The 26,421-nt window shown below is 41.5% G+C and overlaps 1 protein-coding gene across 7 annotated transcripts in view; it reads right to left on the minus strand.

The window, feature by feature from the left end:
- The window catches only part of VWA3B (von Willebrand factor A domain containing 3B), a 185,823-nt gene extending 165,738 nt beyond the window's left edge, over positions 1 to 20,085 (minus strand). For 6 of the 7 annotated variants that reach the window (XR_006343688.1, XM_043918664.1, XM_043918663.1 and 3 more), the window contains exons 1-3: positions 19,851 to 20,085; positions 14,332 to 14,559; positions 2,149 to 2,243 (exon numbers count right to left, since the gene is read on the minus strand). Coding sequence is in view for 6 of the 7 variants with exons in the window: in XM_043918664.1 (XP_043774599.1) it covers positions 2,149 to 2,243; positions 14,332 to 14,527 (291 nt within the window). In the remaining variant the exon portion in view is untranslated. The remainder of the gene's footprint in view (positions 1 to 2,148; positions 2,244 to 14,331; positions 14,560 to 19,850) is intronic. The other variant, XM_043918665.1, reaches the window with a different exon arrangement.
- Between the last annotated feature and the right edge of the window lie 6,336 nt (positions 20,086 to 26,421).

The following is a 26,421-nucleotide window of genomic DNA, read 5'->3' on the forward strand; positions in this document are numbered from 1 at the left end:
GAAATAGATGTTTTTCTGGAACTCTCTTGTTTTTTCGATGATCCAGTGGATGTTGGCAATTTGATCTCTGCCTTTTCTAAAACCAGCTTGAATGTCTGGAAGTTCATGGTTGATGTATTGCTGAAACCTGGCTTGGAGAATTTTGGCTTGGAGAATTTTGAGCATTACTTTACTAGCATGTGAGATGAGTGCAATTGTGCAGTAGTTTGAACATTCTTTGGCATTGCCTTTCTTTGGGATTGGAATGAAAATGGACCTTTTCCAGTCCTGTGGCCACTGCTGAGTTTGCCAAATTTGCTGGCATATTGAGTGCAGCACTTTCACAGCATCATCTTTCAGGATTTGAAATAGCTCAACTGGAATTCCATCACCTCCACTAGCTTTGTTTGTAGTGATATTTTCTAGGGCCCACTTGACTTCACATTCCAGGATGTTTGGCTTTAGGTGAGTGATCACACCATCGTGATTATCTGGGTCATGAAGATCTTTTTCGTACAGTTCTTCTGTGTATTCTTGCCACCTCTTTATCTGCCTAACTACAACATGCCAAAAACATTTCTGAAAATGCTTCTAAACATGCCAGCATATCTGCCTGGCTTCCTCTAAGGGGTGCCATCCCAGTACCCATCCTCATGCTCATGGCGTTTGTCCTGTGTCCTCTTGTCTCTCAGGCCAAGCTCCCCTGTACCTAGATCACTTGATCACCCAGAACTACCACCAACACGTTAGGGGCTGCCCTTGAAAGGTGACACACAAATAAAGCGTCATTCACATAGGTCAGGAACAATCATGCAAGGCCCTCCAGGGTGTTGGTGGGGGGCAGGAGATATACAAAAGGAATGAGAAAAAATGGTGCCCTATTCTGTGAAGAATCTGTTTTAAAAAGATATGGTATTAAAAAAAAAAAAAAAACCTTTCAACAATCCTCACAACACCTTAAGGAAGGTGTGTCTCCTGAACACACCATGTAATTCTATGTTTTCACGCCTTGGCTCATGCTCAGCACTCTGCCTTCAGCTCCTTTCATTTTCACCACCAACTCTGTCTCTCAAGCTTATTCCTGAAGCAGAAGCATTACCTCCTGCTGCTTTCCATGGCCCCCTAAAGCGCGTTCCTAACCCCCTCGCCAGGCTTCGCAGCACTTACAACAAGCCACCACCACAACATGGAAACCAGGGTGGGACCGTGTCACAGGGGCCATGAAGGTGGAACTGAATGGCAAAGACAGACATATTCGGTATTTCTGCATTGATTTTTAAGGTGATTCAGACAAAAAAAAAAAAACATTTTGTACACCAAATTCAAAATTCCATGGATATTATTGTTTGTATGTGTGCTAAATCACTTCAGTTGTGTCCAACTCTTTGAGACCCCATGGACTGCAGCCTGCCAGGCTCCTCTGTCCATGGGATTCTCCAGGCAAGAATATTAGAGAGGGTTGCCATTTCCTTCTCCAGGGGATCTTCCAAACCCAGGAATTGAACTCCCTCTCTTATGTCTCCTGCATTGGCAGGCGGGTTCTTTACCACTAGTGGTACCTGGGAAGCACTTCTAAACAATATTATTGTTTGGGAACAGTCTAAGTATGAGAGTAATGTATATTTTTTAAATACTAAGAAATAACAGTCCAAGTGGACTCTACATGGATGTACAGTGACATGAACAAGTATCCATGAAGCAACATGATGGGACGTGTGTCTCTGGAGCTCCCTGTGGTGGCCGGGGTGTGCACAGGGCCTGACATTTGTGGCGGGTGCAGGAATCACATGTTGAATTGCTGGGAATGAAGGACTCCAGTACAAGGTGCCACTCTCTCTATATACACTACTACCTGCATCAGTGGTTCTTTATTTCTAGAGCACCTGTCAGGTAACAGCAGCCTGCTCTTGCCTTTCAGATGACCCCTGTCATACTGTTTTTTTCCCTTTATTTTCCAGGTAAAGTGTTGATGTGCAAACGTCTTCACCTCTCGTCAGGTGCTTTCTGCACTCATCTCTAATGGGTCAAGTTCCTGGGCTGTGACTTTCACCATCCCTACACTGTCAGAAGAAATCCTCCAGCACTGATAAGGCCCTAACTTGGCAGCCTCTCTGTGTCAACCTCAGCAGTGTGTCCCTGGACCTGCCCATCAAGGGAACTCCAACTTACATTGTACACTCTGCCATCTTCTGTCGTGTAGATCTGTGGAAACAGGCCGTTTGCATACCGGGAAGCCACAAGTCTCCCCAGAGACATCACATAATCTGCATGTATATAAAGAAAAGCAGTCAAAATGGTACAACATCAACATTTATTTTTATTTCCAAATGCTTATCTCTGACATCAAATTATATCTGTGATGCTTAGAGTTCTGTTCTAGATAATGAAGTATTTCCAGGCACTATGATAAATGTGACTGTTATAACATCAAATGTATGAATGAATGGGAAGGAAGAACAGTGTTTATTTCTTGGTCTCCTGGGTCTTTTGCCCAAAACTATTAAGGCAGAGGTCAGAAAGATGACATAGAAGTTATGTTTAATTCCAGAAATCTTTTATTTGGGACTTGGATTTAGTTTTCAGAATTTTAAAAATTAAACCTAGGGGCTTCTCTGGTGGTTCAGTGGTTAAGAATCTGCCTGCCAATGCAGGGGACACGGGTTCCATCCCTGCTCCTGGAGGATCCCACATGCCATGGGGCAACTAAGCCCATGAACCACAACTGCTGAGCCCACATACCCTAGAGCCTGTGCTCTGCAACAAAAGAAGCTGCCTCAATGAGAAGTCTGCACACCACTAGAGAGTAGCCCCCACTCGCCACGACTTGAGAAAGACCACATGCAACAACGAAGACCCAGCACAGCCAAAAATTAAATTAATACAAATTTTAAATATTATACTTAGATATTATCTACTGTTCTCTCAAGGAGGAGGTTGTGAATAAATGAGATGAAGCAAGAGTCAGAATACTCATACAGAATGTCAAAACCCCTTTCTTCTCAGAGCATATGCACAGCTGTTCAACATCAACCCCATAAACCCTCACTGAACACCCACTATGTGCTAGACACAGTGTTTCCAGAATGGGAATACTATGCTTCCTGAAACATGGTCATTCCCTCACAGAACTAAAATAAAGTTTCACGGACTAGTTATGACTTGGCAAGACAGAGATGAGGTAAGGCTTCAGGAACTGTTTTTATTGTGATGATTATTTTGTTATTATTATAAATTATTAAGTCCCAAAAGTGGTGAAGAAAAAGGTGATACTCTTGGATCCAACACTTCCTTTCCTCTGCCTTTCTAGGGAGGCAGGATCACAGCCTGCTTGGGAAAGGCAGGAAGGGCAAGGCTACACTTTATAGGCTAGGCTTGGTCCCAAATCACCAGCAATGATAAAATTTATAAGTCTTGAAGTTCAATGTCCATAATAGGAAAGAGCAAAGAATGGGTACTTGAATTCTGTCAGCAATAACCTCATTTAATAAATCTCTCAAACTCTAAAACCTTCATTTCTAAGATTTCAACATTGTGACTGACATTTATAGAGCAACTTCACATCACCAGCAGCATTCTGTCTTTACCTCAGGCATTTATCTGGAGTCAGGAGAGAGGACTGTGTTTTTGAGAACTGAAGGAGATGAATTTATGTAAGCCTCCATCAGTGGTATTGCCAATTAAAATGAAAGGCATTGTGAATTCCTCATTCAATAATTGTGAAGTAGGTTTTATTGGCTAACTCTTACATAGAAAAAAAAAAAAAAAAACCTCTGGACAAAATATTTAAAAAGCTACTTGAAGGCACTAGAGAACAATCAAGAACAGGCAGAAACTGGAGTGGCATTAATTCTTGAAAGAAGTAAATTGGTGAGTTCTGCATTTATTTAACAGGAGAGACAGTTTGAAGTTTGAGTCCGACCAAGTTAACTGCTTGCTAGGATAAGAATCAGATCTACACCCATGAAATGATAAGTGGATAAACAAACTGTGCAATAACCATACAATTCATCTTCTGAGAGTAACTGACCATAAAAAGAATAAAGTTCTGGTATATGCTACAACATACTAATAGATGAATCTTAAAAATATCATGTTAAATGAAAGATATCAGTCACAAAGGGGCTTCCTGGCAGAGGATGAGATGGTTGGATAGCATCACCAACTCAATGGACATGAATATGAGCAAACTCCCGGAGATAGTAAGGACAGGGGAGCCTGGCATGCTGCAGTTAATGGGCTCGCAAAGAGTCAGACACAACTTAGCAACTGAACAACAACAAAAACTGGTGGCTCAGTGGTAAACGACCCGCCTGCCAGTGTAGGAGACTCGGGTTCTATCCCTGGGTCAGGAAGATCCCCTAGAGAAGGAAATGGCAACCCACTCCAGTATTCTTCCCTGAGAAATCCCATGGACAGAGGAGCCTGGTGGGCTACAGTCCATGGGGTCGCAAAAGAGTGGGACACAACTTAGCAACTAAACAATAACAATCAGTCAAAAAACATCCCACATTATATGACTCTATTTATATGAAATGTGCAGAACAAGCAAATCCAGAGAGATAGAAAGTAGATTACTTTGGTCTGGGGGCTTATGGGCAGGGTGTATAGCTAAGAAGTACAAGGTTTATTTCTGAGGTGATGAAAATTTTCTTTAAGTTGACTGTGATGATAGTTGCACATATCTGTGAATATACTAAAGAATATTGAATTATACATTTTAAATTGGTTAATGGTATAGAATGTGAATTACATCTCAATAAAGCTGTTATTTCTGATAAAACAGATATGAGAGGGACTTCCCTGGCAGTCCCAGGGGTTAAGACTATGCATTTCCACTGCAGGCAGCACAGGTTTGATCCCTGACTTGGGAACTAGGATTCCACATGCCACATAGCATGATCAAAAACAATTTTTTTAAAGTAGATATGAGAATATAGCTGGGTTTTTTTAAATCAATTTTTATTGGAGTATAATTGCTGTATAATGTTGTGTTAGTTTCTACTATACAGCAAAATGAATCAGTCATACCTGAACTAGCTGTCTTCTATTGGGATAAACATTAAAGAGATTTGCAAAAATGTAAAATAGAGCCACTCTTCCTGCTAACATTTTCATTTTAAAAAATTTACTTATTTTTCTTAAAAATGTTATGCTAACATATAATAGGTTTGTGACTTTTAAATGAACAAATATTTTTAAAGGTTTTAGTTTTAACTTCCAATACAACAAATATCAATAGACATAAAATGCATATATTCTAAGTATAAGAGATTAAAAATGAGTACACGACATGAACATGTATAAAGGAAATGTAATGAATAAAGAAGCATCAGGGTAAAAGCACTTACATTCCCTGGTGGTTCAGTGGCAAAGAATCCCCCTGCCAATGCAGAAGACCTGGGTTCAATCCCTGGGTCAGGAAGATCCCCTGGAGAAAGGAAATGGCAATCCCCTCTAGTATTCTTGCCTAGAAAATCTCAATCCATGCGGTGGCAAAAGACAGACATGACTGGGTGACACTCTAATGACAAAACAAAATGACAACAACAATTCTAATGACAGTGGTTTTCTCATCAGAAATCATGGAGGGGGCTTCCCTGTGAATCCACCTGCCAATGCAGGAGACCTGGGTTTGATCCTTGATCCGGGAAGATCTCACATGCCTTGGAGCAACTAAGCCTATGGGTCACAACTACTGAGCCTGTGCTCTAGAGCCTGGGGGCTGCAACCACTGAAGACGGCACGCCCTAAGGCCTGTGCTCCACCACAGAGGAAGCCACTGCAACGCGAAGCCTGGACGTCACAACTAGAGAGCAGCCCCTGCTCTCCACAACCAGACAAAAGCCTTACAACCCCAGCACAGCCAAAGAAATCATGGAGGCCAGAAGGAAGCAGCTTCTTTGTTTCTTTGTTTTGGCTGTGCCTCACAGCACATGGGATCTTAGTTCCCCAACCAGAGATGGAACCTGTGCCCCCTGCAGTGGAAGTGCAGAGTCTTAACCACTGGACTGCCAGGGAGGTACCTACACAGTCTCTCTTACGTGCTAAAAGAACTGTCAACACCAAATCTTATACCTGGTGAAATTACTCTTCAGGAATAAAGGAGAAATAAAGATACTGTCAGACAAAGAAACTAAAAAAAAAAAAAATGTTCCCAGCAGAGCTATTCTCATAGAATAAATAAAGTTCTATAGACAGGAAGGAGATGATAAAAGAAAGAACTCTGAAACATCAGGAAGGAAGAACACAGTAAGTAAGCAGTAAGCAGACTCTTCTTGAATTTTCTAAATTGCTTGATGGTTGAATCAAAAACTACAGTACAGCCTAATGTGATTCTCAATGTACAAAAAAATAAAGCACATTAAAAATGAGGCGATTCAAGGGACATAAAGGGAAATAGATTCCATTCTTCATTCAAACTGGTAAAATGCTGATACCAGGAGACTTTGATATGTTACATATTTATAATGTAATACCTAGCACAACCACTAAAAGAGCTGTATGAAGAGATACACTCAAAAATATTATAGATAATTTTTTTTTAATTCTGAAAAGTGTTTAAGAAACCCAGAGCTAGGCAGGAAAAAGAAACAAATGGAAAACAGACAAAAAAAGAAAACAAAAAAACAAAATAGCAAACTCTAACATACAAATAATTATATTAAATACAAATGGTATAGATACAACAATTAAAAGAGATTAGCAAACAGAATTTAAAAACTGATTAAATAATGTGTCTGAGAAACTTGCTTCAAATATACTGATATATAAGTTAAATGGACAAAAAAGATGTCATGTAAATATGAATAAAAACAAAGCAGAGTTGATTGTATTAATGTAAAAAAAGTACACCACAGAGCAAAGAATATTACTAAGGGTAGAGGAGGAGATTATATAATTATAAAAGTGTCAATTCACCAGGAAGACTTTGAAATTCTAAAGGTACATGCACTAAACAACAGGGACACACATATGTAAAGCCAAGACTGATAGAACTGAAAGTAGAAATACACAAAGCCACAGTTGTAGCTGGAGATTTCAATATCACTCCTCTCAACAACTGATAGAATAACAGAAAATCAGCAAGGATACTCAACAACACCATCATAAACAGGATCTAGTTGGCATTTTGTTTGTTTGTTTTTTTGTCAAAGGTATTGTCAAGGGCTTTATTTTTTTTTCATTTATTTTTATTAGTTGGAGGCTAATTACTTTACAATATTGTAATGGGTTTTGTCATACACTGACATGAATCAGCCATGGATTTACATGTGTTCCCCATCCCGATCCCCCCTCCCACCTCCCCCTCTACCCGATCCCTCTGAGTCTTCCCAGTGCACCAGGCCCGAGCACTTGTCTCACGCATCCAACCTGGGCTGGTGATCTGTTTCACTATAGATAATATACATGTTTCGATACTGTTCTCTTGAAACATCCCACCCTCGCCTTCTCCCACAGAGTCCAAACGTCTGTTCTGTACATCTGTGTCTCTTTTTCTGTTTTGCATGTAGGGTTATCATTACCATCTTTCTAAATTCCATATATATGTGTTAGTATGCTGTAATGTTCTTTATCTTTCTGGCTTACTTCACTCTGTATAATGGGCTCCAGTTTCATCTGTCTCATTAGAACTGATTCAAATGAATTCTTTTTAATGGCTGAGTAATATTCCATGGTGTATATGTACCACAGCTTCCTTATCCATTCGTCTGCTGATGGGCATCTAGGTTGCTTTCATGTCCTGGCTATTATAGACAGTGTTGCGATGAACACTGGGGTACACGTGTCTCTTTCAGATCTGGTTTCCTCAGTGTGTATGCCCAGGAGTGGGATTGCTGGGTCATATGGCAGTTTTATTTCCAGTTTTTTAAGGAATCTCCACACTGTTCTCCATAGTGGCTGTACTAGTTTGCATTCCCATCAAAAGTGTAAGAGGGTTCCCTTTTCTCCACACCCTCTCCAGCATTTATTGCTTGTAGACTTTTGGATAGCAGCCATCCTGACTGGCGTGTAAGCAAGGTGAAAAGACAGTCCTCAGACTGGGAGAAAATAATAGCAAACGAAGCAACAGACAAAGGACTAATCTCAAAAATATACAAGCAACTCCTGCAGCTCAATTCCAGAAAAATAAATGACCCAATCAAAAAATGGGCCAAAGAACTAAACAGACATTTCTCCAAAGAAGACATACAGATGGCTAACAAACACATAAAAAGATGTTCAACATCACTCATCATCAGAGAAAGGCATTTATTTAAAAAAAAAAAAACAATGTTCTATACAACAACAAAAGAATACACATTCTTTTCAAGTACCACAGAATATATACCAAGATAAACCATATCCCAGGCTATCAAACAGACCTCAAAAAATCTAAAAGAATTGAAACAGAGTATGTTCTCTGTCCACAATGGAAACAAATAAACATCAATAATAAAAGATAACAAAAAAGTCTCCAAAATCTTGGAAACTAAATAACATGCTTCTAAAAAAAATTCCTTGAGTCAAAGAGGAAATCTCAACAGAAATAAAAAATTCTTTCTTAAGTGAAATGAAACTGAATGAAATGATATTGATTTGACAATGATTTGACAACGACAAATTGATGATGAAATGATAATACAACATATAAAAACGTGAGGGACACAGCTTAAATGGTCTCAAGAGAGAAATTTACAGCACTAAATTCTGACATAAGATGAGCTGAAAAGTCTCAGATCAATCATCTAAAACTGGGCTTCCCTGGTGGCTCAATGGTAAAGAATCTGCCTGTCAATGCAAGAGACCTGGGTTTGATCCCTGGTCTGGAAAGACCCCACATGCCTTGGAACAACTAAGCCCGTGTAGCACAACCACTGAGCCCGTGCTCTAGAGCCTGGACCCCAACTACTGAAGCCCCCGCATCCTAGAGTCTGTGCTCCTCAAAAGGAAAAGTCACCACAGTGAGAAGTCGGTGCAGCACAACTGGAGTAAAAAGCGCTCAGAGCAATGAAGACCCAGCACAGCTTAAAAAAAAACAAAACTAAAGCTCCCAAAGAAATAATAAAAGTCAAAGCAGAAATCAATTAAATTAAAAATAGGAAAAATAGAGAAAATCAATGAAATTAAAAACTGGTGTTTTAATTAGATCCATACTGACAAACCCCTAGCAATGCTAACAAAGATAAAAACAGAGTAGACATGAATTGGCTTAGTCTCATTGAGTTAGACAAGACTGTGGTCCTGAACTGACTGGACCGAGACATGGATTACTGATACCAGGAAACAAAACAGGGACTATCACTTAAAACCCTACAGACATCCAAAGAACAATGGAATACTACAGAGAACTTTAGGGTTTCCCAGGTGGTGCAGTGGTAAAGAATCCACCTGCCAATGCAGGAGACAAAAGAGACACAGGTTCAATCCCTGGGTCTGGAAGATCCCCTGGAGGAGAATATGGCAACCCACTCCAGTATTCTTGTTTGGGAAATACCATGGACAGAGGAGCCTGGCAGGCTATAGTCCATGGGGTTGCAAAAGAGTTGGACAGGACTCAGCGACTAAAGAACAACTTACCACCTTACATTCCTGGACATTTATCCCAGAGAAGTGGAAATGAATGCTTACATAAAAACCTGTAAACAAGTGTTCATAGCAGCTTTATTTGCAATATCCCCAAACTGGAAAAAACCCAGTTATCTTTTAATGAGTGACAAGTTAAATAAACAGCAGTACATCCATACCATGGAATACTGCTCTATAATAAAAAGAAACAAACTACTGATAGATGCAACAACCTGAATGAACCTCAAAGAAATAATACCAAATGAAAAAATTCCAATCCCAAAGGGTCATATGTGATACCATACACATACTATATATGATTCCATATACATAAATGATCTCTAAATGAGAAAATTATAGATATGGAAAACAGACTGGTGGTTGCCAGAAGTTAAGAATGTTGGAAGATAGGGTGTCTGTATGACTATAAAGGGGTACCACAAGGGAGATCTTTGTGGTGATAAACAGTTCTGTGTCTTGATTGTGGTGGTGGTTATACAAACCATACAAGAAATAAAATTGCATAGAATTAGCCACATACTGTGTATCTATGTAAAATTCCTGAATTTGGTACTATGCTACGATTTTATATAACCATTAGGGGAATTGGGTGAAGGGTATGTGGGATCTGTCTATATTATCTTTGCAACCTCCTGTGACTATATCACTCCAGAATAAAAAAACTATGTCAATCAATCAATGATACAAAAAAAGAAGGTGAAATAAGGATAATATCAGATAACAACTGAGAAAAATCTGTCACCAGAAGACTACCACTACAAGAAATGCTAAAATGAAATTCTTTAGGAAAAAACACCAGATAGAACTTCAAATCTGGAAAGACAAAGGAAAGACAAATATTATAAATAGTATTTAAATATGTGGATTTTAAGATGCTATTTTTTCCCACTCATTTTCTTTTAAAAGACATATGAATTTTTAAAGCAATAATTATAACATTGGATTGTGAGATTTGTAATATATACAAAAATAAAATATATTTAAACAATAACACCAAGGACAGGAGTAGAGAATAAGTGGAGCTATACTGTTGTAAGATTCTTACATTGTACATGAAGTAGTGCAAAGCTCACTTTTACCAGATTGTGACAAGTTAAGGATATAATTAAGAGAGTAACCACTGAAAATATAATGCAAAAAGGTGTACCTTAAAGTCCTATTGAAATTGAAATAAAAATAAAAATGTAACTAAATGAAATACAAAAATATTCAACATACCCAAAAGAGGGCAGAAAAGGAGGAACAGAGAGGGAAGAAAATGATGGGACAAATGGAAAACAAATAGTAAAATGGTATACCTAAATCTGGGCTTCCCTGGTAGCTCAGCTGGTAAAAAAAACCACTTGCAATGCAGGAAACCCTGCTTCGATTCTTGGGTTGGGAAGTTCCCCTGGAGAAGGAATAGGCTATCCAATCCACTACCCTTCGGCTTCCCTGGTGGCTCAGACGGTAAAGAATCTGCCTGCTATGTGGGAGACCTGGGTTTGATCCCCGAGTTGGGAAGATCCTCTGGAGGAGGGCATGGCAACCCACTCCAGTATTCTTTCCTGGAGAATCCCCACGGACTGAGAAGCCTGGCAAGCTACAGTCCATGGGGTCGCAAAGAGTTGGCGATGACAGAGCGACTAAGCACAGCACAGCACATACCTAAACCTAATTAAGTCAATTATTACATTAAATATGGAGAACCAAACTACAATTAAAAGACAGAGACTGGACTTCCCTGGTGGTCCAGTGGTTAAGAATCCACCTGCCAATGCAGGAAACATGAGTTTGATCCCTGGTCCAGGAAGATCCCACATGCCAGGGAGCAACTAAGCCTGAGAGTCACAGCTACCAAAGCCCATGTGTCTAGATCATGTGCTCCTTCACAACAGAAGCCAGCACTGAAAAGCCTGCACACTGTAACTAGAGAGTAACCACTGTTCGCCACAACTAGAGAAAGCCTGTGCACAGCAACAAAGACCCAGCACATCCAAAAACAAACAAATAAATAACGAACAAACTAATGTAGGTAAACAACAAAAAGAGATTATGAGACTGAGTTAAAGGGGCACTCTTTAATGACATTACAACTGGTTTGAAAGTGAAAGAGTATAAACATGCATGCCATACAAAAATGAAGAACAAGGCAGTTGCAGTAGTTATATTAATGTTAGACAAAGCAAATGTCAAAACAAGGACTACCATCTGAGATAAAGTTGGACATTTCAAAATTATCAAAAGTTGCCAATTCATCAGTGAGATATGACAATCTTAAATGTGCAGGCATTCAGAGCTTCAAACTATATGAATAAAATTGATAAAACTAAAGGGAAAAATGGACAAATCCACTAGGGAAAAAAAATCACTAAAGATGTGAAATATCTCTATAATACTATCAAGCATCTTCACCTAATTAACATTTATGAATACCACTTAACAACTGCAAAATACACATCCCTTTCCAGCATGTATTACATGTGCAGCAAGATACACACTAGGACATAAGTCAAATGTCAATTTCTTTTTTTTTTTTTTTTCCCCCCCCCTATTTCAAAAGACTAATAGATGTTCTCTGAACTCAACAGAATTAAATTAGAAATCCAACGATGACAAAGAGCTATCTTTATTTATTTTTATTTTTTTTCAAAGAGCTATCTTTAAAAGCCCTAAAATATTTAAAAATTAAACAACATATTCCTTTTTAAAATATGAATCTAAGGAAAAAGATCATGAATCTAAGAAATCTAATCTAAGTATCCAAGAAAAATAGAAAAAAATATTTTAAACTGTGATTCAGCCTAAGCAATGCTTAGGGGAATACTTATAATTTCAATACTTAGGGGAGTACTTATAATTTTTCTCATACCTATATGAGAAAAAAAGAAAGGTTTAAAATTAATTATCCAAGTTTCCACCTTAAAAGCTAGAAAAAGAAATGCAAGTTAAAGTAGAAGTAAATACATAATGAAGATCAAAGCAGATACCAATGAAATGGAAAGCAAAGAATATTAAAAAAAAAAAATCAACAAACCCAACATTTGATTCTTTAAAAAGAGGTATGATATACCCCTAACAAGACTTTATCAAAAAAAGTGAAAGAAAACACAAATTATCAATATTGGAAATGAAAGCAGTAACATCACTACACATTCTACAGGCATTTAAAAAACGTCAAGGCAATATTTTGAACATGTTTTGCCAATATGTTAGAAAACATGCACAAAATGGACAAATTCCTTATAAAACAACTTTCCAAAACTGACATGATGAAACAAAATTTGAATAGTTTTATGTCTATTACAGAAATTGAATTTATCAAACTTCTCTTACAAACTCCAGGCTCAGATAAGTTTAACCAGTGAGTTCTATCAAACATTTAAAGATGAACTAGTACCAATCATGTACAAACACCATCAGAACACAGAGGAGAAGGCAATACTTCCAAATCATTTTATAAGGCCAACATAATCCTGATACCAAAACCTAATAAGGACATTAAAAGAGAATTACAGAGTAACATCCCTCATGATCTTAAATGGAAAAATCCTTGACAAAATATGAAGAATTGCTATTTTGCTAATGTTAATGACTGAATTATATTAATTTGAAACATGAGACAAAACCTTTTTCAGCTTGTTTCTTTGTATAGGAATCCCATAGACCCTGACTCTGGCAGACTCCTCCTATTCAAAGGGTGAAAGTGAAAGTGTTAGTCGCTCAGTCATGTCTGACTCTGAGACCCCATGGACAAGGCTCCTCTGTCCATGGGATTCTCCAGGCAAGAATACTGGAGGGGGTTGCCATTCCCTTCTCCAGGGGATCTTCCTGATCCAGAGACTGAAGCTGGGTATCCTGCATTGCAGGTGGATTCTTTACCATCTTAGCCCCAGGGAAGCCTATTCAAAGGGTATTTAGATGGTATAGGATCAGCTGCTTTAGCCCCGTGTAGGCTGTCTATGGGATCGCACAGAGTTGGACATGACTGAAGCGACTTAGCAGCAGCAGCAGCAGGATAAATAAGAAAGCAGAGCCTGAATCCTGAAGATCAAGGCCTTGCTGTTAGGATGGGTCCCCAGGTCAGTCTGAAACCCCTACATCCCCTGCTGTATATCTCCTCACACATTTCCCTGCTCCCTGTTGGAGGGCAATACTCCTGGGAATTGAAAATCAACATTGTAACCAACACATTTAGAAGAAACTGGCCCATTACCACAAGCAGGCCACAATAGGAAAATAGCGAGTTCTCCCTAAAACCACACAGACCTATTACCCTAGTCCATAGCCTACAAAAGGGGTTTGCACATGCCAGGGCAGGAGCAAGACATCTGCAGAGTGTGAAGGGTATAACTGATATTTAGGTTTTATTTCATCTTTAAAAGAAGAAAGAATGAAATTAAGTATTACTAATATTTAATAGGTGGATTGATGATTGTAAGTCTATATAATATACATATATTGGGGGTGCATGCGCAAATCTTTTTTACCCATAAGAATGTGAGACCAAAACAAACTCAGAGGAACATCCCTGGTGGTCCAGGGGCTAAGACTCGGCAATCCCAATGCAGGGGACCTGGGTTCAATCCCTGGTCAGGGAGTTAGATCCTACATGCTGCAACTCAAAGATCCTGCATGCTGTGACTATTAATAAGGCCTGGCACAGTCAAATAAATAAATATATTTAAAAAAAAAAACAACTCAGAGATGTGTGTTTTGAGGGGACTTCAGAACTGATGCTGCCTCCTCAAAGGCTAAAGGGCAGCATAATGTTTGGGTTTTCCAGTCAGCACTTTGTATTAATACCTTCACAATGTGGGAATCCAATCTGTGACAAAATCTGTTTCAAGGTCAATTTGTTGCTCTTAAGCCCATGCAGTTGAAGCCACTCCTCAGATGAGATGAGACTCTGCTTGACTGAGTCTGTTCTAGTGTCGCTCAGCCCCTCTTGCCTCCGAGTCTGGTCCTCAGAGATGGTGGAAGATGAGCCTGGTACTTCCATCTCTGAATTAGGATCTAAGTCACAGGAACCTCCTGTAAGGGCAATTGTCAAAATCAGATTTCCTGAAAATTTGGAAACAAGCTAATATCAACTGAGGACAGGTTTAACATAAATGACAGTACAGTCATTACACTGAATGCTATTTAGCACAGATAAAAATAATACAAAATTGTATACTTGTTGGCAAAGAGATACCTAAATGCATGACTAAAAGGTATCCATAAGATTCAATATCTATATGTGCATACCCCCACGCAGAAAAACATTGAGAAAGATATATGCCAATTTTACAGTAGTTTTCTCTGTGTGGTGAATACAAGGATTCACCATCCCATGTTTCATTCTCGGGGACTTTACTTGAAAGTTGTGGCTTTCTGGCTCAAGTAATCAGAAAGTTTAAGAGATCAGCCCAACTTAAGGCAATATACAACACACTGAACTGATCCAGACCTGCCTAAATAAAGCTGGTGTACACATGGAGGGAGGAGACTGTAATACAATCTTAGCTCACTCACCACTACTTTAGGCAGGGCCTGAAAATCTGGGGAAAGAGTAGAAAGCTCTGCTTCCCTTTGTATCTAGGAATGTGCGGTGCATGTAAATGGGTTCCCTGGAATGCAACATTTTCCAACAATGGAAAATTTCCCCTTTCCCATTTCTAAAATTCTCATCCTATTTCCAGAAATAGGATTTCTGGAATACTATCCAGAAATACTATTTCCAGAAAGTATCCCTGTTATAACAAGTAAATTTAGTCAAACAGAAATCAACTGGACCCAAGCTAGGGAGGTTTTGTGAAAAGACGTTAGATGTACTACTAGCAAACGTTTATTTAACTTTGTGTATTTTCTGTGTAGTATACATTTTCCCTACAGTAACCTAATGAGTAGGTAGTACTACTATTCCCATTTTACAAATGAGGAAACCAACACAGAGACGGCTTAACTAACTTGGCCAGTTCTCACAGCTGGTGGGGGATGGGGTGGTGGGAGGTATGTGGCTTAGATTCTAACCCGGGTCTTCCATTCCAGAGTCTATGTTCTGTGGACTTTACAATAAAAAAAAATCCAACTGCATGCAGCAACTTCCATTTGTTGGCCAGAAACTGGACTGAGTCTTTCAAAGACTATCTCACAAATTCTTCATATCGGTATCAGTTACCCACTGTTATCACCCTACTTACATTTGAGGAATTGGAACATGTTCAGGAGACATAGTCAGTAAAGCAGAAGCAGAAATCAAAGCCATTTCTTTACCACTCTGCCATGGTGATAAGTGACCTCTTCCCACATGGTCCTATGGTACAAGGCTACAGACTCCATACAACAGGACTGCTGTCCAGGAGGGCTCCTGGGTCCTCACTGAAGACAGAGCACTGACCTTTATTCTCAGAGCTCAGGCTCAATAAGGGTTTTCCAGGTGGCACTAGTGGTAAAGAATCAGAGACACAGCTTCGATTCCTGGGTCAGGAAGATCCCCTGGAGGACGGCATGGCAACCTACTCCAGTATTCTTACTTAGAGAATCCCCATGGACAGAGAAGCCTGGCGGGCTACAACCAATGGGGTCGCCAAGTGTTGGAAGCAATTAAGCACACATGCACAGGCTCAATAAGCTTTTTGACTTATTTTCAAGTTTTCAAAGATAATGATTTCTGGACTTCCCTGGTTGTCCAGTGGTTAAGAATCCGCCTGCCTATGCTGGGGTCATGGGTTCCATCCCTGGTCAAGGAAGATTCCACATGCTGCAGGGCAACTAAGTCTGTGCGCTGTAACTGAGCCTGAGCTCTGGAGCTGGTGCTCTGCAACAAGAGAAGTCATTGCAATTAGAGACACTGCAATTAGAGAGTAGCCCCCACTTGTTACAACTAGAGAAAGCCTGCAAGCAGCAGTGAAGACCCAGCACAGCTGAAAACTAACTAAATAAATAACAAATAAAGATAATGATTTCCATTTTAAGGTTTACGTGAATTTGTATTGTCCCTATATGTTGAATTCCAAATTTCAAACAAATGCATATTTTTGATGAAGGTCTTCTTTTTACTAAGGCTCAATTTGATGAGAACGTTACAATAGTAGTCAGAGAGCATCATGTAGGAGTTGGAAGATAAAGGATGAAAACTCTGTGTAGGTCCATTCTGCCATTTTAAGCAAGTGATTTCCTCCTCTCTGCACTGGTAACACATCCTGACTCCCAGGGCTCCCACAAGGAACAAATGTGTCAATGCGTGGATGAGAACTTGATATATCAGAAAGAACTATGTACAAATAAATTCCTTAAAAGTCATTACTCTTCATACTATTTGTAAGCTAATAAATGGACTTTTTAAGCTTTAAAAAAAAGTTATTACCCTTTAGTAATTGTGCCTTTTTCATATACCCACTTTTATCCAAACCTCCTTTTGGAAGTCCCAAAGTTCCCAGAGCTATGAAGTTTGGAATCCTCCTCCTCCTCCTTTAGAATCAGAGAATATGAAGACAGCAACAAGGGCAGACTAATATGCTTCTACTTTCTTTTTGAGATCTGTCCAACAAAGACTGCCAGCTGAAGGACTTTTAAATTTGGCCAATGGTTCCTACAGAAACTAGAAAAAGGAAGCTCAGAATATTTTTTACTATTTCATCATTTCCAGTTACTTTCTCTCTTTCCTGAACACACTCATCCACCTCCTGTAATCTTCTTGTGAAAGGGAGCTACATGCCTGAGGTTAAAAAAGGAGCACAGCTACACAAACTGCTTCACTAAGGCTAAACTGGATTTTGGAAGCTTAAAGAAGATTTTAGAAGAGCCATGGCTTTTGCTTTTAAGCCAAATGGACATATTCTCAATTCCAAACAAAGGGCAACTAAATCCTTCAGCTAAGGTGTATGCCCCAGTTCCTTTTGCATTTGAAAGATTTTCCTTTACCTTAAAATATTATTTATTTATTTATTTGACTGCACTGGGTCTTAGTTGCCACATGCCTAGTTGCAGCATATGGGATCTAGTTCCCTGATCAAGGTTAGAATCCAGGCCCCTGCAATGGGAGTACAGAGTCCCAGCCACTGGACTACCAGGGAAGTCCCTCAAATGATCTTTTTAAATAATTTTTTTAAGTCTAGTAGGCTCTGTCGGATCAGAGAACCTATAGGAGTCCTCCCAATTCACATCTTGACTTTTTTGGCTTTTTAGTGTGAGAATACCTGTATTTTTGGAAACGAAAGCTTAGAAAGCTGAACTTATCCAGAGAAAACAAGGAAGAAAGGAGAGAAAGGGCACCTCCAACAGAAGAGATCATTCTTCTCAAATGGGGTAAGAGGTACTCTGGAGAAGCAAGAAAGCTTCCAGAACAAAGTTGCCAAGTGAACTGACAAAGCAATCCTTCCACACAGCCCACCTGTTTTCCTACCTCTAAGCTGGTCTCAGGTCATTCTCCTGCATGGAATCTCAGCCTTGAAGGCCCATTTCCAATCCCATCTCCCCCATTAAGCCTCTCCAGAGGCCTCATCAAACTCCTGCAGCCTCCCCCTGAGAAAGCCCCAGTTTTTGCTTGGATATTCCACCCATATGGCCTTGGCCGCTTCAGGTATGTCCTCCCCAGATTGAAAGTAGATTCGATTACTACAGGGAAAAAACCACATGAATGTCCTCAGCACAGTGCCTTATATACAGCAGGTACTTTGTACAGGTGTTGAGTTGACTTAAATTGATCACTCAGAATTACTGAGAATCCTGATTGTTCCAAACAAGGCAAAGATTCGCAGAGTGGGAAATAGCTGTCTCTTTAAACAGACATTTTCCAGCTCTGACTATGTTATTATGATTAGTATTATAACTGAGTTTCTTTATCTGAGGTTATTACAATATAGAGGAATCCAGAAGTTAGAAATAACAAATTCCAGTTGAGCACTTCACTAAGTTTTAAAAGCTATCCAAGAGCCAAAGTTTTGGGAAATAGAAAAAGGTTTTCCTAAATAGAAAGAGGAAGTATAAATGGAAAAAAGAAAAAAAGAGAGAAGTGAAAGTGTGAGCTGGCAGCTGCAGGCAGGCAGAAGTTTGGGAAAAATATAGAAAGCTGTTTAAACTGGCGCAGTCCAAAGCCCCCCAGCAAGGTAACTAGGGGCTCTAGGTACAGTCACCCTGGAGCTGCTGGGTCTTTGGGTACCAGGCAGCAAGAGATGTCCCATGGCCGCCCTGAGCTGAGTACTGCAGAAGGCCTCATGCCTTAAGAGAGCAGTCCTGTATGGTTAGAGGTTGAGTGACAATGTTACTGCTCCGTTGTGTCTGACTGTGCGACCCCATGGACAGTGTAGCCTGCCAGGCTCCTCTGTCTATGGGATTCTCCAGGCAAGAATACTGGAATGGGTAGCCATTTCCTTCTCCACGGGATCTTCCCGACCCAGGGATGGAACCCACATCTCCTACTTTGGCAGGCAGATTCTTTACTAGCTGAGTCACCTGGGAAGCCCTCGTCCCACCGTAGCGACCACCAGTGGCTGAGCTGGTGGTATAGTGGGTGCCTGCCTTGCTTCCACTGCTCTTCTAGCAGAAAGGTGCACTCCAGAAAGCAGCCGGTCCAAACCAATACCAGGCCGCTCCTGCAACTTCGCCCTCCAGCCCTTGGCTGAGTGAGGTTTGCAGGCGGCAGAGACCACGGTGGCCACGTGGCCACGGTGGACGTGCCCCATCAACCGGGATCACAGTCTAAGTTGGCCAGCGCCATGGGCCCAGGCGGCCGCGACCCCACCAGCCAGCCTATGACCAACGAAGTGGCCCTGGAGCTACCCCCTGCACCAAAACGGGGCTCCCTGTCCGCTTGTGCAGTGTGGGCGGCGGGAGCAGGCCGGTCAGGTGGGGTAGGCGGGGCTGAACCCAGAGAGGTGTGGGGGAGCTGGGCCTGCCTCAACGGAGCGCGCCGGCCCGCGCGCAAGGGAGGGAAGGGCCCTTCACACCTCGGGCTGGGGCTGAGGGGGCCACCACCACCACAATGCATGACTTAATTATAATTTAATTCAGTCTAAATATTTGGCACACTTCTACCTGCTTCACCTTATCACCGTCGGCCTAGAGTACAGACAAAACTTTTCCAAGCTGGGTCTCCACCGGGGCGAGCTTTACCCCCGGAATGAGGGGCGGTGCAAAGCGCTCTAGGGGTCGGGACGCGTTTCTGGGTCTGACCCTGGTATGAATTAGTTAAGTGACTCAGGGTAAGTCGCCGAGCTTTCCTCTAAGCGGGGGCCAGTCCAGCTCGTAAACTGTGGGATTCCAAGGCTTCCATCAGCCGCTTGTTGGCAACCTCGGCGCCTCAGGGGTTCTGACGTGAGGGGACAGCAGTCAGCACTTACGAGGCAACCTGTCAGGTGAAAGACCAGGCGGTTTCCGTCAGCAGCCACCCTCCCCTGCTTGGGGGGCCTTCCGGCCCGGGAGGACTGGCGAGGTACGCATCTCGGTTGATAAAGAGCTACTCCAGCGGGCTAAGTGTCCGAGCTTGGCGCTAAAGGATTCCAGCCGTTCTGTTTCTCTGTGACCCGAGCGCGACCTGGGGGCCACAGCGTCGCGCCTGTCGCTCGGACACCTCCAATCACGGCGCGGCTCCCCCGTCCGGCCCCGCCCACGGAGCGCGTGTCCGCGCGGAGGCGGAGCCAGGGGCGAAGGGGCGGGGCTCCGAGGAGGCGCTGGGAGCCGGTGCTTGGGCGCGGCCAGCGGCCGGGTTTGGGGGTCCAGCTGAGACAGAGGGACCTGAAGAACTGTGAACTGTAGTCTTGCAAGTTTGTGATTTTGGAGAGGGGCGGGGTAGGGGCTGCAGTTACCAAAATCCCTCCTTTCTATTGGATGTGAGTATTCCTATAGGCATTACTTTCTCCATTTGGCTTTGTTTTTAACCCTTATTTTTATTTGTAACAATGAGTAAGCAAAGAGAGCAAGACGTGATTTTTGTTTCAGTCACTCGGAAATAAAATTGTTTATGAAAAGCATCTTTAAATCCTTAATAAGATCCCACAGGCAAGTATTGTTTTACTTGAGATATTGTTGAGATATTGTGTCTTAGATTTTAAAATTCAAGAAGTGACCAGGTTATTTTTGCCTGGTTTTTTTTTGGTAAGTTTTTGGCTCGGAGATATAATAAAACATAGTTAATATTAGAACTGAATAATTCTGTCCCCAACAGAAAAGTCTACCTCATCTACAGGAGTTTATTTTTCCTATATTCTTTGAATGCCTTTATAACTTTAAAAGTACTGAAAGGTTTGCTCTCAGATCATAAATCATTACACAAAATTATTAGATTGTATACTACTGTCCCAGCAAATGACACCTGGCATTTGCACCCCCAAAACAAACAAAAACTCAGCAGTACTGAAGATTCTGTTCAGAAGGCAAGTAGCACAGTTACATGCCCACGTTTGCCTATGCCACATTAAACCCTGCTGCCCACACCCTGCCAGGCTTGTATTCCTAGGTCGCTGTGGGTGAGGCAGAGCATATAGCATCCACTTTGCCAAACCCACTACCTCATGCTGTTAAGCTGGGCCCTCATCCTGTCCCCACCTTCATCTCATGCATTCTCCCTTCCCTGTGACACTTGTCTCTTAACATGCAAGTCACTGCAGGTGACTCTATGCTTCTGTCAATTATGTTTATATGCCTGTAAGCATACATTCTTAGGAAACATTAATGATTTAAATTGTAGACAGAAAAGTGTGCAGAAGTTGAAATCATTTTGAAATACTGCATTGCTGATAGGGACTTCAGTTCAGCCAGCCTTAGGGGAGTTCAACTCATTTTTGTTTGCTGAGTGGTCTGGAGTAAGAATATCTTTAGCAGAATTTCTGTGGTGCTCCAGAGAAGTTATTTGACCTTTGTGCTATTTACTTTTCAAGTTGAATGGTTTTTCTTTTCTATTAAACAAGCCTATCACTGGCACTACTAGGCTTAAGACTCTGCGCTTCCAATGCAAGGGGCACAGGTTCCATCCCTCAGGAAACTAGATCCCATATATCAAAACGAAATATCCTGCATGCCTCAACTAAGACCTGGTGCAGCCAAATAAATAAATATTAAAACAAAACAAAACAAAACCCTTTAGCACAGTTGCAATATGCCATTGGACTGAACCTTTACGCTTTTGTTTTAAATTTGCGTTTAATACATATTTTGTATCCTACCTTCAACCTTAGTAATTGACATCTATAATTTCACTCCCATCCTTAAAGTAATGTGTGTGTGTGTGTGTGTGTCTATGTGTGTGTGTGCACGCATGCGCGTGCATGCTCAGTCATGTCCAATTCTTTGCAAGTTCATGTTTTGTAACTTGTGAAATTTCCAGGTGAAAATACAGGAGTGTGTTGCCATTTTCTACTCCAAGGGATCTTCCCCACCCATAGATATAACCCTCCTCTTTGACATCTCCTGCATTGGCAGGCGGATTCTTTACCACTGCGCCACCTGGGAAGTAAAGTTTAACCTGAGTTTACCATTCAGGGACCATATACTTTCAGCCTCTTTGCCCACAACTCAAATTCTCCAGCAGAGAGACAAATGTGGTCCCTGCCTCTGACCACAGATGCCTCTACCCCGACACCCCCTTCACCTGAATTACCACCACGTGGGAGCCACAGCCCCCAGAACCTACAGGGCCAGCTCAAGCCCCTGTCTTCATTCGGCCCTCAGGACACTCCAGCCCCAATCATTTCTTTCCACCTGTCCAGATTTAGAGCACCAGTTGTCAGTACCACACTCTTGGCACTATGTCCAAGTGTGACAACCCTTTACATTGTTATTTGACCTTTGTGCTGTTTACTTTTCTAGTTGAATAGTTTTTCTTTTTTCTTAAACAAGCCTATCACTGGCACTACTGGGGTTATGATCATGATCAGAATCTTCGTAGGTGAGGGGCAGGGAGGGTGATAAATGAAACAAGAGGAGGAAAAGCAATTTTCCTGAGCCCACCATAAAACCTGGAACCAGAGAAAAAGTAAAATGTTAATCCAAGGGAATTGTATCTATATGTTAGGATGAGTCTGAGAATTAACACAGAAGCACTCCTGAAGAGGAAGGAGGCAATGGGGAGTGAAGCACCTGAATCAGGCAACAGTTGCTCTTGAACCTTGGATGGTGCTGTTGGTCTAGGGAGTTTGGCTGCCATGGGCTGCCTGAGACATCAGGGAAGACACAGTCCAAAGAGACATTTGTACATAGCGTGATGTTCTTCAGTTCACTCTTCTTTGTGTGGGGAGTGAATGCAGGTCTGCAGCCCTCATTGTAACATCTTTCATGAGGAACAGAGATTTTAAGCATAACTGTTCTGCCCTTTGACAATTGCTAGGCTGAGCGCCTGCTTTTGAACTGTGGTGTTGGAGAAGACTCTTCAGAGTCCCTGCGACCGCAAGGAGATCAAACCAATCAATCCTAAAGGAAATAACCCTGAATATTCACTGGAAGGACTGATGCTGAAGCTGAAGCTCCAATACTTTGGCCACCTGATATGAAGCACCGACTCCTTGGAAAAGACCCTGATGCTGAGAAATATTGAGGGCAGGAGGAGAAGGGAGCAACAGAAGATGAGATGGTTGGATGGCATCACCGACTCAATGAACATGAGTCTGAGAAAACTCTGGGAGGTAATGTAGAACAGGGAAGCCTGGCGTGCTGGAGTCCATGGGTCACAAAGAGTCAGACACAACTTAGCAATTGAACAACAATGTTCAGTGTTAATCAACATTTAAAAATAATAGCTAGAATTTCTTGAAATCCAAGCAATGTTCTAAGCACTATTAATATGTCACTTCATTCAATACTTACGAAAGCTCCAGGAGGAAGATACCATGATTATCCCCATTTGACAGACAAGTACACTGGGACATAAGCCCAAGCAGCTTCTCCAAAATTACTCAGCAAGTAAATGGTGGCCCAAGAATTTGAACCCAGGCAACCTGCTTCAACACCCCACCCTCTTAATTATGTGCTGTGATGATCAATTATTGGCTTTAGTTTTCTCCATAAGAAATGTTCTGTCGTCTCAGTTGTACAGTGTTCATTTAGAACTGGATATTAGTGCCACAGTGAAAACCTCACTAGACTTGAATGGGCTTTTAACAGAACACATTTCAGTTTTAAATGGAATAAAACACATCCATTTTCTAATCACCCCTCCTTCCCCCACTTCCTGTTAATCAACCCCTTTGCAATGCAGTGTTGCTTTTCAATAAACTAGATGCCTTTGAGTCTACAGTCATATCCCAATCGCTGAATTAAGACTTAGATAAATATTTTATCTAAACAAGAAGTCCCAAACACCTGAACATTTTAGATCACTCTTCAAAATAGATATTTATACCAAAAGCTGGCAAAACCAGCACTCCTGGAATGAGACTTTGATCATATGCAAAAATCTTCAGGAATGGGTCTGAATATTGCCTTGACTGGGTCATCCTCTTCTCGTGGTTCCTAAGGATCGGAGTAGACACAGTGAACAATGGCAGAAATAAGCCATTTCCTCATTTTAGGGAGTGGCTTAGTAGTAAAGAATCTGCCTGCCAAGCAGGGGAGGTGGGTTTGATCCTTGGGTCAGGAAGATGCTCTGGAGAAGGAAATGGCAACCTACTCCAGTATCCTTGCCAGGGAAATCCTGAACAGAGGAACCTGGTAGGCTACAGTCCATGGGGTTACAAAAGAGCTGGACATGATTTAGCAACTAAACACTGCACTACACTGCATGAACCGAAGGCAGGGTGACCGACAGGGCACAGGACTCAGGCACAAGTCTAGGGTCTCTCCTTCTAAGCTCAGGTCTCTCTTCCAGGTCCTTGCCAAGTTGGAGGGGCAAACGTGTGATACTGCTGATGTGGAGGAAGAGAGGAGAGTGTTTGCCCACCAGAAGATGTAAGTTCTGGTTTGGCTGCCCTCTTGTCCCTTTTGTGAAAGAGCTAAGTGGCAGAGGGAGAAACACACGTGATGGACGTAAGCTTGGTCAGCATCCCGAAATCTGATCCAATTAGGCCAGTACTCACACTTCCCGAGGAGTGAAGAAAAGAGACCAGAGACAGGAAGAGGATAACATTGGACCACTTAGAGCAGTAAAATTGCAGTAAATTGAATTTAATAAAATATTTTTAAATCATTTTTTAAATTTGTAAACATATATACTTTTCTACCTAGCTATTCCACTTTTTGATGTCCTTGAGAATACATGAAAGTGTTTTTATAAGAGCAAAATAATAGAAATCTAGATGTCCATCAATGAAGGAGTAGTAGAAATTATGATGGGCTTCCCAGGTGGTGCTAGTGGTAAAGAACCTGTCTGCCAACTCAGAAGATGCAGGAGACACAGATTCGATCCCTGGGTTGGGAAGATCCCCTGGAGCGGGAAATGGCAACCTACTTCAGTATTCTTCCCTGGAGAATTCCATGGGGAGAGGAGCCTGGCAGGCTATAGTCCATGGGGTTGCAAAGAATTAGTCACGATTGAAGTGACTTAGCATGCACACAGTGCAGAAATTATGGTATATTCTCATGGTAATATGACAGAATTACAAAGTTTAATTGTAATAATGCAAAACAATTTCCAAGGTATGTTATTGAGTTATTTTTTAAACAAGTTGCAAAACAAATGCAAACATTTTATGTACATGCACACACACAATTATATTGATGTAGTCATGTTTGCATCTACTCACAGCCCATTGGCCAGAGCAAGTCACATGGCCCCACCTCATTGGTAGGAGATGAGGAACTATGGGGAGCTCAGGCTAACCAGTGGGCAGTAGGGATTTCACTATGCCATATAAACTAAGGCTTGGGCTTTTGGAGAACAGCAGTTAGAAAGAGTTGCAGGCAAATACACTCTGGTTTGGGCTTCCCAGGTGGTGCTAGTGGTAAAGAACCCACCTACCAATGCAAGTACAAAAAGGAAGTTTTGGAGGTATAGGAATCAGAGATAATGGGTCAAGGGGCCCATGTACTGATTAAACACACTCACTATCTGTGTGACCTTGGTCAGGTTAATTATACTCTTTGATCATTTTTCTCAGGGATCATAAAACATTTATGCCTTCATACCTCCTGGAATGTGTACAAATGTGAAAGAAAACAAACTACCGTTCTCAAATACCATACATCAAATAACATTGTGTTTCTGAACTTGAATTCCTAGGACAGGAGTCAGATGAACATGTGTGCACGTGAATGGGCCTTTAATGGCAGCTCAGTGCCTTTCAAGAAAGGGAGTTTCAAAGGGAGGAGATGGAGGCGGCAGCCTTCTTTCTGGGCCCAGAGCAATGAGTGTGGCTGCAGAGGAGGAGCAAGCAAATCGTGAATAATGCATAAGCCTGTATTCGATACAGAGAGCCCTGAATGTACTGACCCAGAGCGCAAAGCACAGGGAAATACACGAGGAAGGAAATCAGCACCTGGAAGAGAGGGGATGCAGAGAGGTAATAAAGAAATTCGGGGAACTCTCCTGGTGCTCCAGTGGTTAAGACTCCAAGCTCCCAATGCAGGGGGTCCAGGTTCAATCCCTGGTCAAGGAACTAGATCCCACATGCCACAGCTAAAGATCCTACATGCTGCAATGAAGATCAAAAATCCCAAGTCCCGCAACTAAGAACTGGCATAGCCAGATAAATAAACATTAAAAAAGAAAGAAAGAAAAAAAAAAAAAAAAGAAAGAAAGAAATAAATTTGGGGAAGGGTCTGGTCCATCTGGGTTTCTGTGGGTGTCTGTCAACCTGAGCCAACATAGACATGGAAGGATCCTGGCTTTGAACCAGAGGATGGAATGCAAACAGACTAAAGGAAGCCCCTGGCCTGACAAATAGGGTGAGGATAGCCAAATGGATGAATGCCAGCAGTGAGGGCCCAGTGAAACCAACTCTGCAGGGGCTGCACTGGACTCCAGACTCCCCAAGAAGCTCAGAA

This window comes from Cervus elaphus, chromosome 11 (genome assembly GCF_910594005.1).
Source record: "Cervus elaphus chromosome 11, mCerEla1.1, whole genome shotgun sequence".
NCBI classification, from domain to species: Eukaryota; Metazoa; Chordata; class Mammalia; order Artiodactyla; family Cervidae; genus Cervus; species Cervus elaphus.